The 14,491-nt window shown below is 36.4% G+C and overlaps 1 protein-coding gene across 1 annotated transcript; it reads left to right on the top strand.

The window, feature by feature from the left end:
• The first annotated feature begins 2,599 nt into the window (after positions 1-2,599).
• LOC147760020 (baculoviral IAP repeat-containing protein 2-like) lies at positions 2,600-6,064 on the top strand. The gene is made up of 6 exons (XM_086996304.1): positions 2,600-2,621; positions 3,986-4,141; positions 4,555-4,730; positions 5,004-5,031; positions 5,357-5,674; positions 5,871-6,064. Exons 1-6 carry the CDS (start codon positions 2,600-2,602, stop codon positions 6,062-6,064), a joined length of 894 nt encoding a protein of 297 aa, XP_086852430.1.
• Positions 6,065-14,491: the final 8,427 nt, after the last annotated feature.

Here is a 14,491-nt window from a genome sequence, read left to right on the forward strand (position 1 = left end):
AACGTATTTTGCTACAGTGAGAAACATGGTACACTAGCGACTTGTTTTAGATCACTCAAGAAAGGATGCATACGTGCGACACCAGAGGAAAAACAATCAAGTATGCGTCTGATCCATTAATAGTAATTGCACAGTGCATGTTACTAGACCTTTGTCCTAACTCAGTAGTTAGGAATAGGATGTTTGGATAAAAAGCTTCTATTCAACTCGCTTAGACCTAGGGCGTGATGCTATCATCCGATGAAACACGTAACTGCACCCTCTACCTGAACCTGAAGTCCCTTTATCTGAAACAAAAACTGCCCCTTGAACATGTCCATTTTTTAATCGTCAAATGATTTGTGATTTCATTGAACGTCTTTGATCGAAAGCTTTCAAGTGACAATAACCGAACCATGTGTTGATTATTTATTAAAGCGAAATTAAGTTTATTCAACATGATCTATTTTGTAAACGATACTTGCCAAGATTGAGCTTGGATTGATCACCGTCACTATTTAGCTACTCGCCTATAATGCGTGCTGAACGACAGACAACTTAAAAATATTATCTGTGTAACTGTGCAAATGCAAATGTTAAAATATAACAAAGCCGGCATCTAATCCATCGAACATATTTATATTTGTTCTTTTTAAACCAGTGTAAGGGTAACGCCAAATCAAAGAAAGCCTTGCAGACTGGTTTTGTTTAAACTGTCGTGCATCAAGTAAAGCTAAGTAAAGCCTGTTTCTACTTCGCAGTGTGCATCCCAGCCATAAAACTGCATGAAGGATAACAAGACTCCGTAGACCTGTGCTTCAGGTTTCCAGGAGTCCCGTGTAACACAATAATATCGAAGGCCTGAGAGTAATACATATATGAGGCCGTGTATGAAAGATTTAACAAATTAGAAATTCAAGAATTTAAACATGCTAGGTACATGCACATCACTTAATAAGTCATTTCACAAAAATCGCATCTAATTGTTTAGATTAACCTTTACTTTTATCGATCTCATCCCATTGTCTCAACCACCTAAAAGAAATATAGAGAACATGAGGAAAAGTAACACGTTTACATGCAGGCGAAGGAGTTATACTTCAATATTAATCGCGAACAATATCAACAGCGACTAAAGACCGTTGCCTGTCTTTCACACTTTTACACAAACACACGAAGGTTTAATAAAGGGAGTCGCGGCGCGATATCTACAGGTATCTCTTTCATTCGAACAAGCAAAGGGCTGACCCGAAGTAAGCTTTCTATACTAATGTCCTTTTTATTGTGTATTGTAATTACTCTACTTGCTCGCCTCCATTGTCTTGTAAAAGTGACAAAGAATGTGTTGTATTCACACACGAGATGAAAGAACTCCTTTACCTTAAGTTGCATAATGTCTTTCTCAAGGTTATAATCAGTGTGAAGAGGGTGTCTCGCCTCATTTAAAAAGGGTGTTGTTCTTCATACTGGTTGTTGCTTAACTTATGCTAATCTTAAACTTTTATGTACCAATATGGTTTTAATAAATCGCTAAAATTATTAATTTAATGAACATTGTGTATCAAACGTTTTGATACGATTTAAATAAATGGACGAGGAGGATTACGGTATTAGGTTCTATTTACCTCTGGCTTTAACTTCGCCCTGCTATATAAATGAACAAATGTTGCAGATCGTAACAAAAAACTTTCTTATAGTGTTTTATGACATATATGATTTACACATTTGATAGTGAAACATTCCTCGACTTTAACGAATCACCTGACGTAAACTGTCTACCCGCACTCCCCGAAAAAAACTGTTTCTTTTAATTTTGAAATGAATTGCTTTTAAGGCAAAGAAGTCCATTAAACCCTTTTGTCTCAATATCATTGTACAGCATGTTGTAATCGATATTTAAAAAAGTTAATTTTTGTACTCCGCTTTCATCGAGGATACCTCAAGTTGAGGTTACAATTACGTCGCTCGCCTATGCTACTGGAATATATATTTAAGGACAAATTAAGCTTTGTAAAGTCCCTATTGTCACACACCATAGATACTTTATTTTGTCTTGAATGAAAAAATAGCCTCAAATTATCGTTTTGTGCTTAAACCTTTCATTACTTGAACCAAGATCTGTACTATAGCTACCAAGACGTACATGCATCAAGTTGGGTCTGCTGGGGGAGGGGAGCATTTAAATGATAAACGAGGAAGTCTACCTGCAAAAGCAGCAGCAGTGGTTTAAATAATCGCTATCTAGACCCCTTTTTCTTTGACAGCAACATAAAAAGTGTTTAGGGAGAAAGTCACACAAAGACCCGACGTTGTTTTGTCTTCAGCATTTCCTCTTCCTTGTTATCTGCAATTACTATCGTCAATTAATGAAATCGAGAAAGCAATTAAGTGACGGCACATTGAATATAGTCACTAGGTGCATTTCGCTGAGTGTTTACAAGATCTAGCGACACATTTTATCGCCACGCGTTCTAGTTTGATTAGTTTAGAAAATTAAACAGTTACTCTGGCGGCTCTCCGTCATTGCTATGAATCTGACATCGAATTTAGTCCAAAATATTAGTAAATTCAGAATTATTAGCTAAAACGTAAATTGCCCTAATTTGTCAGATAATCAAAAATGCCGGTGATCCACGCGGAGGGTACGCTTTCCTGAAGGTAGCGGCGACGAACGGCGACGATATTTTTCTGAATAGTGAACCTTTATTAGTTACGAAAAGCCCCCTTTTCAACAGGCGCGTTTTATTAATTACTTCATGTCATAAAGTTAATTTATACAGGCAAAACTTTATTTTAAGGAAATAGTTTCACGAAATGAACGAGAGTAAAATATTAGTCGGCACAAATATAAGGCATACAACAATGAGTCATGTTATGGATCATGTTATGGGCCATGTCGGATTATAATGGCATACCTTGATGCAAAACAGTCTATCGTTTCTTCCACCGCGAGTCCCTTTATTTAATGTAATGTATTACTCATTACCCGTTTCATTTGACACTCTCTCTTTTTATCTCCCTTCCCCTTTCTCTTGTTAGAAGGAGGGTACATAATTAAGCACTCAAAATCTGCACCACCAATCTTCAGAAAAACAGAAGTCAACGAACCAGTGGGCTGATCCACAACATCTGACACAGCAGAATGAATCAAATAACAGCTAGCACAAATTTATATGCAGTTAGCTATAGTGTCACTACATACATAATCAGCTGCACGCGCGAAGCTGTTGAACAAAAGGATAGTTCGCTACGGGAGACCGTTTGTTTACATAAGTACTCTAAGGGGGCGTGGCTACCCAGGCGACCAAGGGATTAGGCTAGTTACTATATGCCGTCAACAATCGTTTAGCGACCCTATCATTATACACTCTCTCTATTGTATTTTCCACCGCATTAATCGCAGTGTAATCTTCAAATGGTCCACGGGGTAAATGTACACATTCTTAATCCGAGTACGGTACCATCCACGTATTGCTGGGCAGTGATGCGACGAACGTTACTCGGAATAGTTAATATAGGCATAGCTAAGACGATCATTTTTGTCTTGGTGAAACTGGCGTATGCAGGGGGAGTTAACCTGGCGCACGGATGCCAGGCGTTGCGTATTACGACAGTCGTACCCGAGTAAATTTATGCCCTATTGCTGCAACCTGGAATTTGTACCCTACATTAAACGGTTTCCAAAAGAGAATTGTGTACTAGATAAAGTGCGAGTTGCAGAGCTTAACGCAAAAAAAAAAAAAAAAAAAATTGAACTCTGTACTATCTGTAATACCATAAGGTCCGTGCAGACATCAACAGGTCTTGCCATGCACTGTAGATCCGTGCATTCGTGCGCGTCATCATTCGGAATAGAGCACAACGCGACCTACTGTTACCCCTCGGACCATCTAGAATACATGTCAATGCATGGCGTAAACTTCGGTTACTAGTATTGAGTGTCGTATACTTCTCTCTTTGTCAAGTGGTTCTGTAAAACTCGTCTTATTATGTCTTTGCCTCATAGATGCCACAAGTGGAGCCACACTGGGGATACTAACAGCGAGACCCAGACACGAGAGATACGCCACTGAAAACACCAGAGTTCAGACTTTTGCTAACTGGCCGCCATCTCGTATCCCGCGTCCTGAAGAACTCGCCAGGGCCGGGTTCTTTTACGCCGGTAACTCCACTTTATTTTTGACTAACATATATTAATTATGTAAGTAATTACTGTATATAAGCTCATATAATATTTGGTTTTGTCAAATTTATAAGAAACAATACTCCCCCCCCTCAATGTAATAGGTGTGCCATTGGCTACAATGCCAAAATTTAAAGCAAACACCAGCACCCCATATATCATATCAAAGGCACACTATACATAGTATGTAAAGGTGACAGTGAATTTCAGAGTGCATTCCACAGCTCTCACGGCCTGTTTAATAATAAACTGGTCATTTGTGAATAGAAATGGACAAGTGTCCTATCTTGTAATATTGATTAGAGGAGTAACAGGGTCCATTCAATATATGGTTACGGCCTATTTTTATTTTATTATTATTATTATTTTTTTTTAATATTCGTTAACAAAAGGTTTTGGTGACAACGTGAAGTGCTTCTTCTGTAACGGAGGGCTGAAGAATTGGGAACCACAAGACGACCCTTGGACTGAGCATGCGCGTTGGTTCCCACTCTGTGGTTTTGTACGCCAGTGCAAGGGGGATGAGTTTATTCAAATGATTAAGAAACAGAATTCGCCAAACAACCCGGTAAGCATATATTTAAAATCATTCAGATTTACTAACGGTTAAGGCTAGATGGCTTTTAAATAATTGCTGTAACTTGGATCATTAGACGATGTTTGAATTTCATTTCAATAACGCCTTAATTGTTAATCAAGGTATATTCTACTTGTTGAACGATAAAAAATGACAAATTATCTTTTGTGTGTATATTTGCACACCGTGTCGGCAAGTGCCATATGCATTAACTGTGTTTTTCATATTGATTTGATATTGGTTTGTTCAATTACGCCTCCCCAGGCTCAAGCACAAGCACAAAGACCACAAGGTTAGTCATCATTTACCCGGTGCATATGCTTGGCTAGATTTCTTTAATTTTGAAGCAACTCAACTTGATAGATAGGCAGTAACAATGCAAATAAACCATCCGGTTTAACAGTACAGATATCCAATTATTTTTATTGTTCTTCAAAGAATAAGCAAAACTTGTAAATATATTTGAGGTAAAAGAACAAACCCTTGGTGTTCTTATTTGTGATTGGACCTCACCAAAGATTCAAGAACTTCTAGCAAAACATCACCTTTTGCTTATAAAGAAATAGTTGACCTTGATTTTTGTCTCATCACGTGACCAGAACCCCGTTTGCATGCAGGTGTGCCAGGCAGTTACCACGTAGAGGCGAGGGAGATCAAAGCCCGCCTGGACACCCCGAGAGTGCGGGCGGTCTTAGATATGGGTTTCAGTCGAAATACAGTGCGTCAGGCAATTGAACACAGATTGCAGGGTACTGGAGACGATTTCCCCAGTGCACAGAGTTTACTAGATGCCGTTTTGAATATTGAGGACGAAATGAACCGGCAGATGACAGTTAGATCCCAAGAGGCGCCTGGTCAGCAGCCACTACGTGAAGCCCTGGCTGAAGCACCAGCACCTAGGGCAATTCAGAACACCTTTCCGGCAAAAAATACGGGTACATGATTGAGTTATTTGATGACATTGCATTATTCTACCAGAAGGAAGAACATTACAACCTACCAGTAAATGGTATTTTAGCATTTAAATTATTTAAGGTGCATTTAAATCTTGTCACTTCCGTAATACGTCATCGTAATGCATTTAGATATCACCCGTCTGGTTCTGAATAAGCTGTACTTATTTGATTCTAGAAACAAAGTCCTTGCTTGACGAGAACAAGAGGCTGAAACAAGAGCGCACCTGTAGAATCTGTATGGAGGAAGAAATAAGCGTGATATTTCTGCCCTGCGGCCATTTTGCCACTTGTGTCCAGTGCACTACGATTGAAAAGTGTCCGGTCTGCGGAGCAGTAATTATGGGCACAATTAGAGTTCCAACAAACTAAGCTACATCCAGGGCAAGGTTAAGCATTATGGAAGGCAAACGGCAAGATATAAAGACAACTTCGTCACATTAATATTAACACTGTTATTGGAAATACCATTATGTTATTAGCACTGTTATATACATGTGTTATTATCATAATATTCTGCATACAATAAAGCCTAGATTACATTTACACGGGTGCCGTGCTATGAATTTTTTTAATACTTTATTTTATTTTATTTTATTTTATTTTATTTTATTTTATTTATTTATTTATTTATTTATTTATTTATTTATTTATTTATTTTTTGTGAAATCGTAAGGAGCTATGTCTACATAACATGGCCTTAAATATGTGCGATTTCGTGCGATTTAAAAAAAAAAAAAACATTGCACAGCCATCGTCTACCTCCGCTGAGACGCCGTACGAAAAGGGTATTACGGGCAGTATACGTGCACCGCACGGGCATTGCATTTCAAATGTAATCTAGGCTTGTTGCTATGGCGAGTTAAAATTTTGCCTGACATATATCGTTTTTCGTTTTTCTTCACTGTCTGGAGGGATTTATTTTACATTATATGGAACTGAAATCTATAGTGCTTTTGTTCAAAATGGAGTATGTTGTGAACTATACATACAGTCGTGTTTTGAATTTGGTGTAAAACACCGATCTAGTAGTTATTGGTTATCTATATTCATTCAGACAGTTATTGGTATATTAATACTGCATGTTATCTTTTGCACCGATAATGACAGGAAACTGATGAAATATACATTCGGCTATTTCACAATCAGACGTACACTTTCAAAATTGAGCATGTTACATTGCCTCTAAGTATTATCAAAACCAATCTAGTGCCCACTTTTTGTCCAATCTGGAAGAAGGCACTTAGTCGGAGCAATCAATTTTTTTTTTTTTAATTGGACTTAGATTGGCAAAAATATACTAAGTTGAATACCCTAAATACAGCCGTTTTTAGTTGTTACGAAGGGTCACTGCAGTTGTGTAATAATTTCAGGTAGTGGATATGTAATTTGGTATTAATTTATTGCATTAAGTTTGACTAAAGATATCAGTTGTGAGGTATAATGTTGTTTGAAAATCAGTTGGGCATAATATAGTGTAACATATGAGACAAAAGCCATTGAATGTTAAAAGGGAGCTGTGTTACGGATTTTTCTGTTTTTAACATAGTTGATTTCAAGGAGCCCCTGAAAGGAAATATTATGCTTGACAATAACTTTTCTTCAGTAAAATGTGTTTTTGAAGGTTTTTCAATACATTAAAAAAAGTACTGTGTCCAAATCCATATTTAGTTGAAAATTCCAACAATCCAAAATTGAAATCACATCTTAACACAACATTTTGTAGCGTCCGTCCCCCCTGCAGTTAATCTTTTTTTTAAAACCACACTCAGGCACTTATGCATTTCACTACCCATGATAAAATAATATACCTAAAAGGCCAGTAGTACGACACACTGTGGATATACCTTTTGATTAGTGGTCAAATGTAGCGTCCGACCCCACCTGTAGCGCCCATCCCCAATTTGTATTATTCGCTTTTTTAAGGATACACATGCTGAAATGGATTTTAATTAAGTATATTTTGTACATACTCATTATACAGGTAATCTATATAATGTAGGCCAAGGTTGTCACTGACGCATTGGCGCATTACTTGTAATGAATAAATGGATACATTTAAAACAATGTTATAATATGAAACAATGTTGTTGTTTTTGCTGCTTTGAAACAACACTTGTGTGCTTCATTGCTATGAGACGAAGTGACATTACTTGGTTATAGTTTGGACTAAAAAGCCACAGTATATTTTATCCAAGGTAATAGGTTGTAATTTGTGCATTTGAGCTTGGAACAGTGATGGAGCAATATAAATGTTTTTATTGTTGGTGAGGATGGGTAAACTTAGTCAAAGTAGAAAAGAAAACAACGAGAAAAACTCAAGAAAGATCCCGAACGTTTGAAAACTGTCAGAGAAAAGGACAGACTTAGAAAGAAAAAAGAAAGAGAAAAGAAGAGACTTTACTTGATGAATCACCCAACATTAGTAAAAGCTGAAAGAGGAAAGGAAAGTAATAGAATGAGAAAATATAGAGAGAAAATCCGAGAACAAACAAAGATCAGTGCTTTATCAGAAGCAGCTAAAGCAAGAGAGAAAAGGAAAAAAAAAAAACTTTCAGCCAAAAGAGAAAGAAACAGAAAGATGAAACTCAGTGAAGAAGCTAAAAAGAAAGAGGTCTTGAGGGTTAAAGCATGGAGACTAAGGGTTCATTTACAAGATAAAACACCACAAGGTAAAGACTCAAGCCCGTTTTCATCTTCCTCCACTGAAAAGAGAGCCTTGAAACAAGCAAAGGATGCCCTTCCGAGGTCACCGAGAAGAAAAGCTAAAATTGTAGAAAGGCTAATAAGATCTCCTAGAGTAAACAGCATATTAGAACAGAAAGGAATTATAGCAAGCAAGGAAACAAGCAGAAAGTTGGAGATGGGGGAGACCCTTATTCAAAGTATGTCAGAGCATATAAAGGAAATAAAGTATAAAGGTACAGCATCTGCATCTCAAAATATGGCGTATAAAGTGTTTAAATCAGTGATAAACAAGAAAGGAAAACACATGAAACTCAGCAAGTCAATGGGAATCAGAAGAGGTGTGGGGAAGACGGGCAGTAAATGGTGGACAACAAATACAAGGAAAATAAGAAATCGGACCACACTACCCATTTTCAAGGTGTGTGTCAGTACGCATTTCACAGTATCATACCCTGAACAAATTTTGCGTGGTTCTGCAATACTTTCCAACCCCGCTGAGAATCATCACTATCACATCGCGTACTAGACAAGAGTGGTGTCGCGTCTGATACTTTTTTTTTTATTCACAAAAAGACAAACAAAAATACATATGTAGACACACACACTAACACACACACACACACAATAACACACACAAGACATTCATTATACATTAAGTAAACATGAAATATATGTAGATAGCCGGACTACGTACAAAACAGTATATATTACATTATTACAAGTGATGCTGCACATAACAAGATACCAACATTTTACATTTCACATAAGAAATTAGCGAAAAAATAAAGTAAATTTATAAGTGGAGAAACTAGTCAAAAATAGAATCCCAGGTTCTCCACTCTGTAAGAAAATGGTCTAATTGAAGACTTTTTTTGAGAAACATATTTTTCTAATTCGAATTTTGTTTTGATATATAAGAGAAAGTAAGGGAAGGTCGGCTGCATTTTTCTTTTAAAACAAGTATATATATATAATTTGGAGACAAGAATAATGTAATTTAGAGGCTTGAAATTTGTTTTGGATACTCCAAAAAGTATATTTTCATCATAGAGTGTAATTCTTTCATCAGTTTTGTTAGCAATCAAGCGTTCCATTTCAGTCCAAATGTTTCTTATTAGATAGCAATTTAAAAATACATGTCGCAAATCTTCCCTCTCCGCTCCACAGATAAAGCATTTCTCTGACACCTCAATACCGCTTCTTTTCAGGTATGACCTAACTGGTAAGATTCTAAAAAACATTCTGTATTGGAACCATTGAAGTTTTGTTTCTCGTGTAACATAGAAACAATTCTCGTAAACATACTTCCAAGTGATATTTATATTTAGATCTAGGTTCCATTTCCTTTCGTGTACCAAGTTTTCAGGAGCTTCACTCATGAGAACTCGATAGAAATCTTTACACCCATTTCGACTCTTTATAAGTAGCTGAACCGGCTGAGGAACATAAGGAAATAAATATCTTCAAAAATTTCTTCATTGTTCTTTTCTTTTAGCGTACATTTTAAACTGTTACGTATTCCAAAATATTTTAGATCACATACTCTTTGAAATCCAAATTTCCTTTCCAGTTCAGCTTTGGTTAAAAATTTTCCTTCGTTGAAAAGATTGCCAATTATTCTTATACCCTTATTGTACCATTCTTTGTCCAATATTGATACCCCACCCAATTTTACTTTTCTATTATACCACAGAGGTTCAAGAGCAATATTGCTATTCATATCTTCTATACCGTATGTTAAATCTTTCCAGGAGATAATGACATCTTTCCAAAACCTGTTATTGCAATTGCGTAAGAGTATATCTAAATAATCATTTCCATAGTCAAATATATTCCAAATAGATTGTGAATCAAAGGTGCTCTGGAGAATAGTGTTATAAACGTTATTTTTAAGTTATAGTCTTCTTATCCATGTACATTTTAATGCCGTTATGAATTTACTTAAGTCTGTCATTTTGAGACCACCATATTCATAATCCTTTACTATCTAACCTCTCTTTACCTTATCAATTTTGCTACCCCAAATGAATTGGAAAAAAATGGAACTTAGTTTTTTGATGAATACTGGATCTGGATTTGGCAGAGAAATGAAAAGATGGTTCAGCATTGGGATGATAAGGGTTTTTAAGATAGTAATTCTACCAATAGGGGTAAGTATTCTTCTATTCCAATGCCGAATCATACCCTCTATTTTCGGGATTTGTTTATCAAAGTTTAAAGTGACCATGTCGTTTAAATTTACCGAGAATTCTATACCTAAGAGATTAAATTGAGTCGAACCCCAATCAAGTTTCCATCTAACGTGGTGAAAAACTTCCCGACTATATTTTCTTGAGCCAATCCACACTGATTTAGTCTTGCTATTGTTGATATGGAGACCTGAAATTTTTGAGAAATAGTCTAATGTGCGGAAAGATTCTAAGAAAGAAGACCTATTACCATCTAATATAAGGGTGGTGTCATCAGCATACTGGGTTATTTTAAATTCGGTGTCACCAAGTTTTATTCCGCAAATATCTTTATTATTCTTTATCATGATTGCGAGAATCTCAGCACAAAGCAGAAAGATATAGGGAGACAAGGGGTCCCCTTGATGACAGCCCCTCGAAATTTTGAAAGGCTCCGACAAGTGGCCGTTTTGTGTAACAGAGGCCTTGCTATCGTAATTAAGGATATGAAACCACCTTTTTATAGTTTCCCCAAAATTAAAAAAAGTCTCAAACTTTATCAATAAAGCCCCAATCTACAGAATCAAAGGCTTTTTCAAAATCGATAAGAATGAGTAAAGCAGGAATATTTTTCTTTTCTGCGATATGCATTAGATCATAAATTAATCTTGTATTTTCCCCAATATATCTTCCGGCAATAAACCCGGACTGAGAATTAGAAATAATTTTATCAAGATAGAGTTTCATTCTTTCCGCTATGCAGCCCGAGATCATCTTGTAAATAACATTTAAAAGGGTTATAGGCCTCCAATTTTTTATAAATTTTCTGATTTTATCGGCTTTTGGAATACAGGTTATAATCCCAAGATTTTGACTCGCCATCATTTTCTCATTGATGAAAATTTCATTAACTGCTCTAATTATAAAACTATGTAAATCATTCCAAAAAAATTATAAAACTCTGCAGTAAAGCCATCAGATCCAGGCGATTTGTTATTTTTCATTTTTTCAGCACCCTCAAAAGTTCCTTTGAGGTAATTTCGGTTTGTAAATATTCCTTATCAGGCTCGCTTAATTTGGGGACATCTAAATTTGCAAAAAATAATTCTAAGTCTACCTCTTCTAATTGATTAGTTTTTGACGAGTAAAGGCATTCGTAAAATAACTTTGCTTCATTTAGTATAAGTTTTTGATCAAATATTGTTGTTCCGTCTGGTAGTTCTAAATTCTGAATAGTTTTATTGACATAATTTCTGGATTCAAGTGAACAAAAATATTTCGTAGGCTTCTCTCCTTCCTCAATCCATCTGCATTTTGCTTGGACGAGGACTCCTTTTAGTTTTTCTTGTCTGATATTTTTCAACGCCTCCCTCTTAGCCTCAAGTTCGTCCAAAGAATTTTCATTTGGGTGGTTCATTTCCATTGCATAAATTTCTCTTTCTAGTTCTAATTCTTGCCTGTCCCTTTGTTTTTTCTTGAAACAGGAATGGGAAATTGTCATTCCTCTAATTTCCATTAAAAGCATTTCTAAAAACAAGGAGTCATCAATAGTGAACGATATTTGTTCGTTTGGAATTTCTGCATATTGTACTTTTGTTCTCTTAATTATGTCCTTCACTTTACTCACATATTCCTCATCTTTTAAGAGGGAAATGTTAAATACCCAAGTGCCTTTGCCCTTAATAAATGTATTTAGCTTTAATTCTAAAATTACGGGTGAATGATCAGATCGGTATGATGCCTTAATAGAAATATTAGAAACTGAATTTTGAAGGTTATCCGCAATTAAAAAGAAATTTAGTCTAGCCTGCCTTCTGGGATTCCTTCTTCTCCATGTGAATCTCCTCTCGTCAGGGTAGAGAAGTCTGAAATAGTCAATTATATTTAGGTCATTCATAACTTCAAGTAATTTTTGCCTAGCTCTAGGGTTATTCACATTTGCATAATTTTCTGTGTTTATATCAGGGTTTAAAGTAAGGTTAAAGTCACCACAGATCAAGACATTTTCATTATTAAAGTCTATTATTATATCTCGTACCTGTTCATAAAAATCTGGAGTATCCCTGTTCGGGCCATAAATGTTGATTAATGTGAATCTATTTTTTCTATATTTACATCAAGAGCTAAAAGATTGCCGTCGTTTGTTTTAAATTCCTTAAGGTACTCGAATTCAAAATTATTATTTATTAAAATTGCAACACCCCGAGAGTTTGTAGAAGAGAAATTAAAATATGCTTTGTAACCCCATTCTGATAAGATCCTTTTTTCTTCATGACTGTCAAAATGGGTATCCTGCAAACATACTATATGATATTTCTTTGATCTGTAGAAGTGAAAAATATCTCTTCTCTTTGTAGAGTCTCTCAGGCCTTGACAGTTAATAGAAGCGATCTTAATTGAATTCATGCTAAGTGGTAAAAAAAAATCCTGTTAGTAAACATAAGTAGTATAAGTAAGTCGTTTTCGACCTGCATTTTGGAAAGGGGCTATTTACTTTCAATGTAATTTTTTTTAGTGAACCTTGGACCTTTTAAGGGGCAGTATATTTTCAGTGTAATTTCTTAGTGACCCCTGAAGCAGAAATGAGGCAAGCGAATTTTAATGACAATCATTTTAGTGTGAATGAGGGACGAGCAAATTCTAATGATGATTCAATAATTGAAATATAAAAATCATAGACGCCTAGGTACATGCACTTCACATACTGGTAATACATGAATATTATTTATTGTATGCGCAGTGCATCCAAGCAGTCTGCGCCAGCCATGCAATAAATTGATTTCATATACTAGTACTAGCTATAGATGAATAGTATTTGTTATACTATACACGTCCATCAGACCCAAGCGGTCTGTGCCAGCCATGCAATAAATTGATTTCATATACTAGCACTATCCCATATTGCCATTATCTCGTCCTCTTTAAAAACCTGTTTCTCGAGAGACAGTTCATCGTTCAATTTAACCTTTTCGTCCAAAGTAAGGTCATTTCTTTTCCACAACTTGCGTTGGTCTGCTTCTATTTTATCAGTTATTTTGGTAAACGGTCGCGCCTTATGCACCCTGAGCTTCAGAGATAACTTGACACTAACCTCTTCACTATAGCCTATATCTTCATCGTGTCAAGTTACCTCTGACCACATTCGATTGCTCCCGCCGCCCGCCAATCAAATTTAAATCCCGCACTCACTGACTCATTGAACGATCTAGCCAATGAACGCGAACGAGTCAAAGCGCGCTTTGTTCAAATCCGGACCAATCAAAGATAAGGCTGAATATCAGGGACTTGCCGTAACCTGTGGGCAGCACGCAAAATACATCATCCCTCAGTAGATAATGATGCAGGGCCTCAAACTGCTCTGGTTTTAATTCCGATATACTCATATTTTGCAAAGAATCAAGATATAACTTAACACATTATTTTACGTAGTCACTCGTAGGAGACGCCATGCTTTCTTTGTGTACGGTTATGCACTCGGAACTACTCGGATGTCTCCACACTCGACAATAACTTTGTTGTTAGTATGGAGCTTGCGGTATCAGCCGAGGATCACCGATTGACGGTCAACCAATCAGCGTTTTCACCAAACTTTGGTGAAAAATTTTGAAACTTGGATTCGATTGGCTTATATAAACTAGGTCAAACTATTTTCGTCAGAGGTAACTTGACACGATGAAGATAGGCTTTTGTGAAGAGGTTAGTGTCAAGTTGTCTCTGAAGCTCAGGGTGGCCTTATGTTTCTCCTCTTGTAAATACTTTACATTCTCTGATTGGTACTCATCACCGTTGTTTTCCTTGGGAAATATGCCAATGCGTAGACGACAGTCATCTGGAGTGTCTTGTTTTAGATCGATGAAGAGGTAGCCATGAGGAGGCGAGGTTGCCTGTTTAAAAACTCGGAGGAATTATTTTACCTATCCGGGATACATCTGCTGGGCTAGTG

This window comes from Lingula anatina, chromosome 9, assembly GCF_051362555.1.
Source record: "Lingula anatina isolate TDL-2025a chromosome 9, LinAna3.0, whole genome shotgun sequence".
Classification (NCBI taxonomy): Eukaryota; Metazoa; Brachiopoda; class Lingulata; order Lingulida; family Lingulidae; genus Lingula; species Lingula anatina.

Bases quoted from the DNA above. Each gene is read 5' to 3' on its own strand.
- LOC147760020 (XM_086996304.1), top strand. From the start codon at position 2,600: ATGCCGGTGATCCACGCGGAGG. The intron at 4,142-4,554 runs GTAACTCCACTT...CGTTAACAAAAG, and splicing joins GGCCGGGTTCTTTTACGCCG to GTTTTGGTGACAACGTGAAG. The intron at 5,032-5,356 runs GTTAGTCATCAT...GTTTGCATGCAG, and splicing joins ACAAGCACAAAGACCACAAG to GTGTGCCAGGCAGTTACCAC.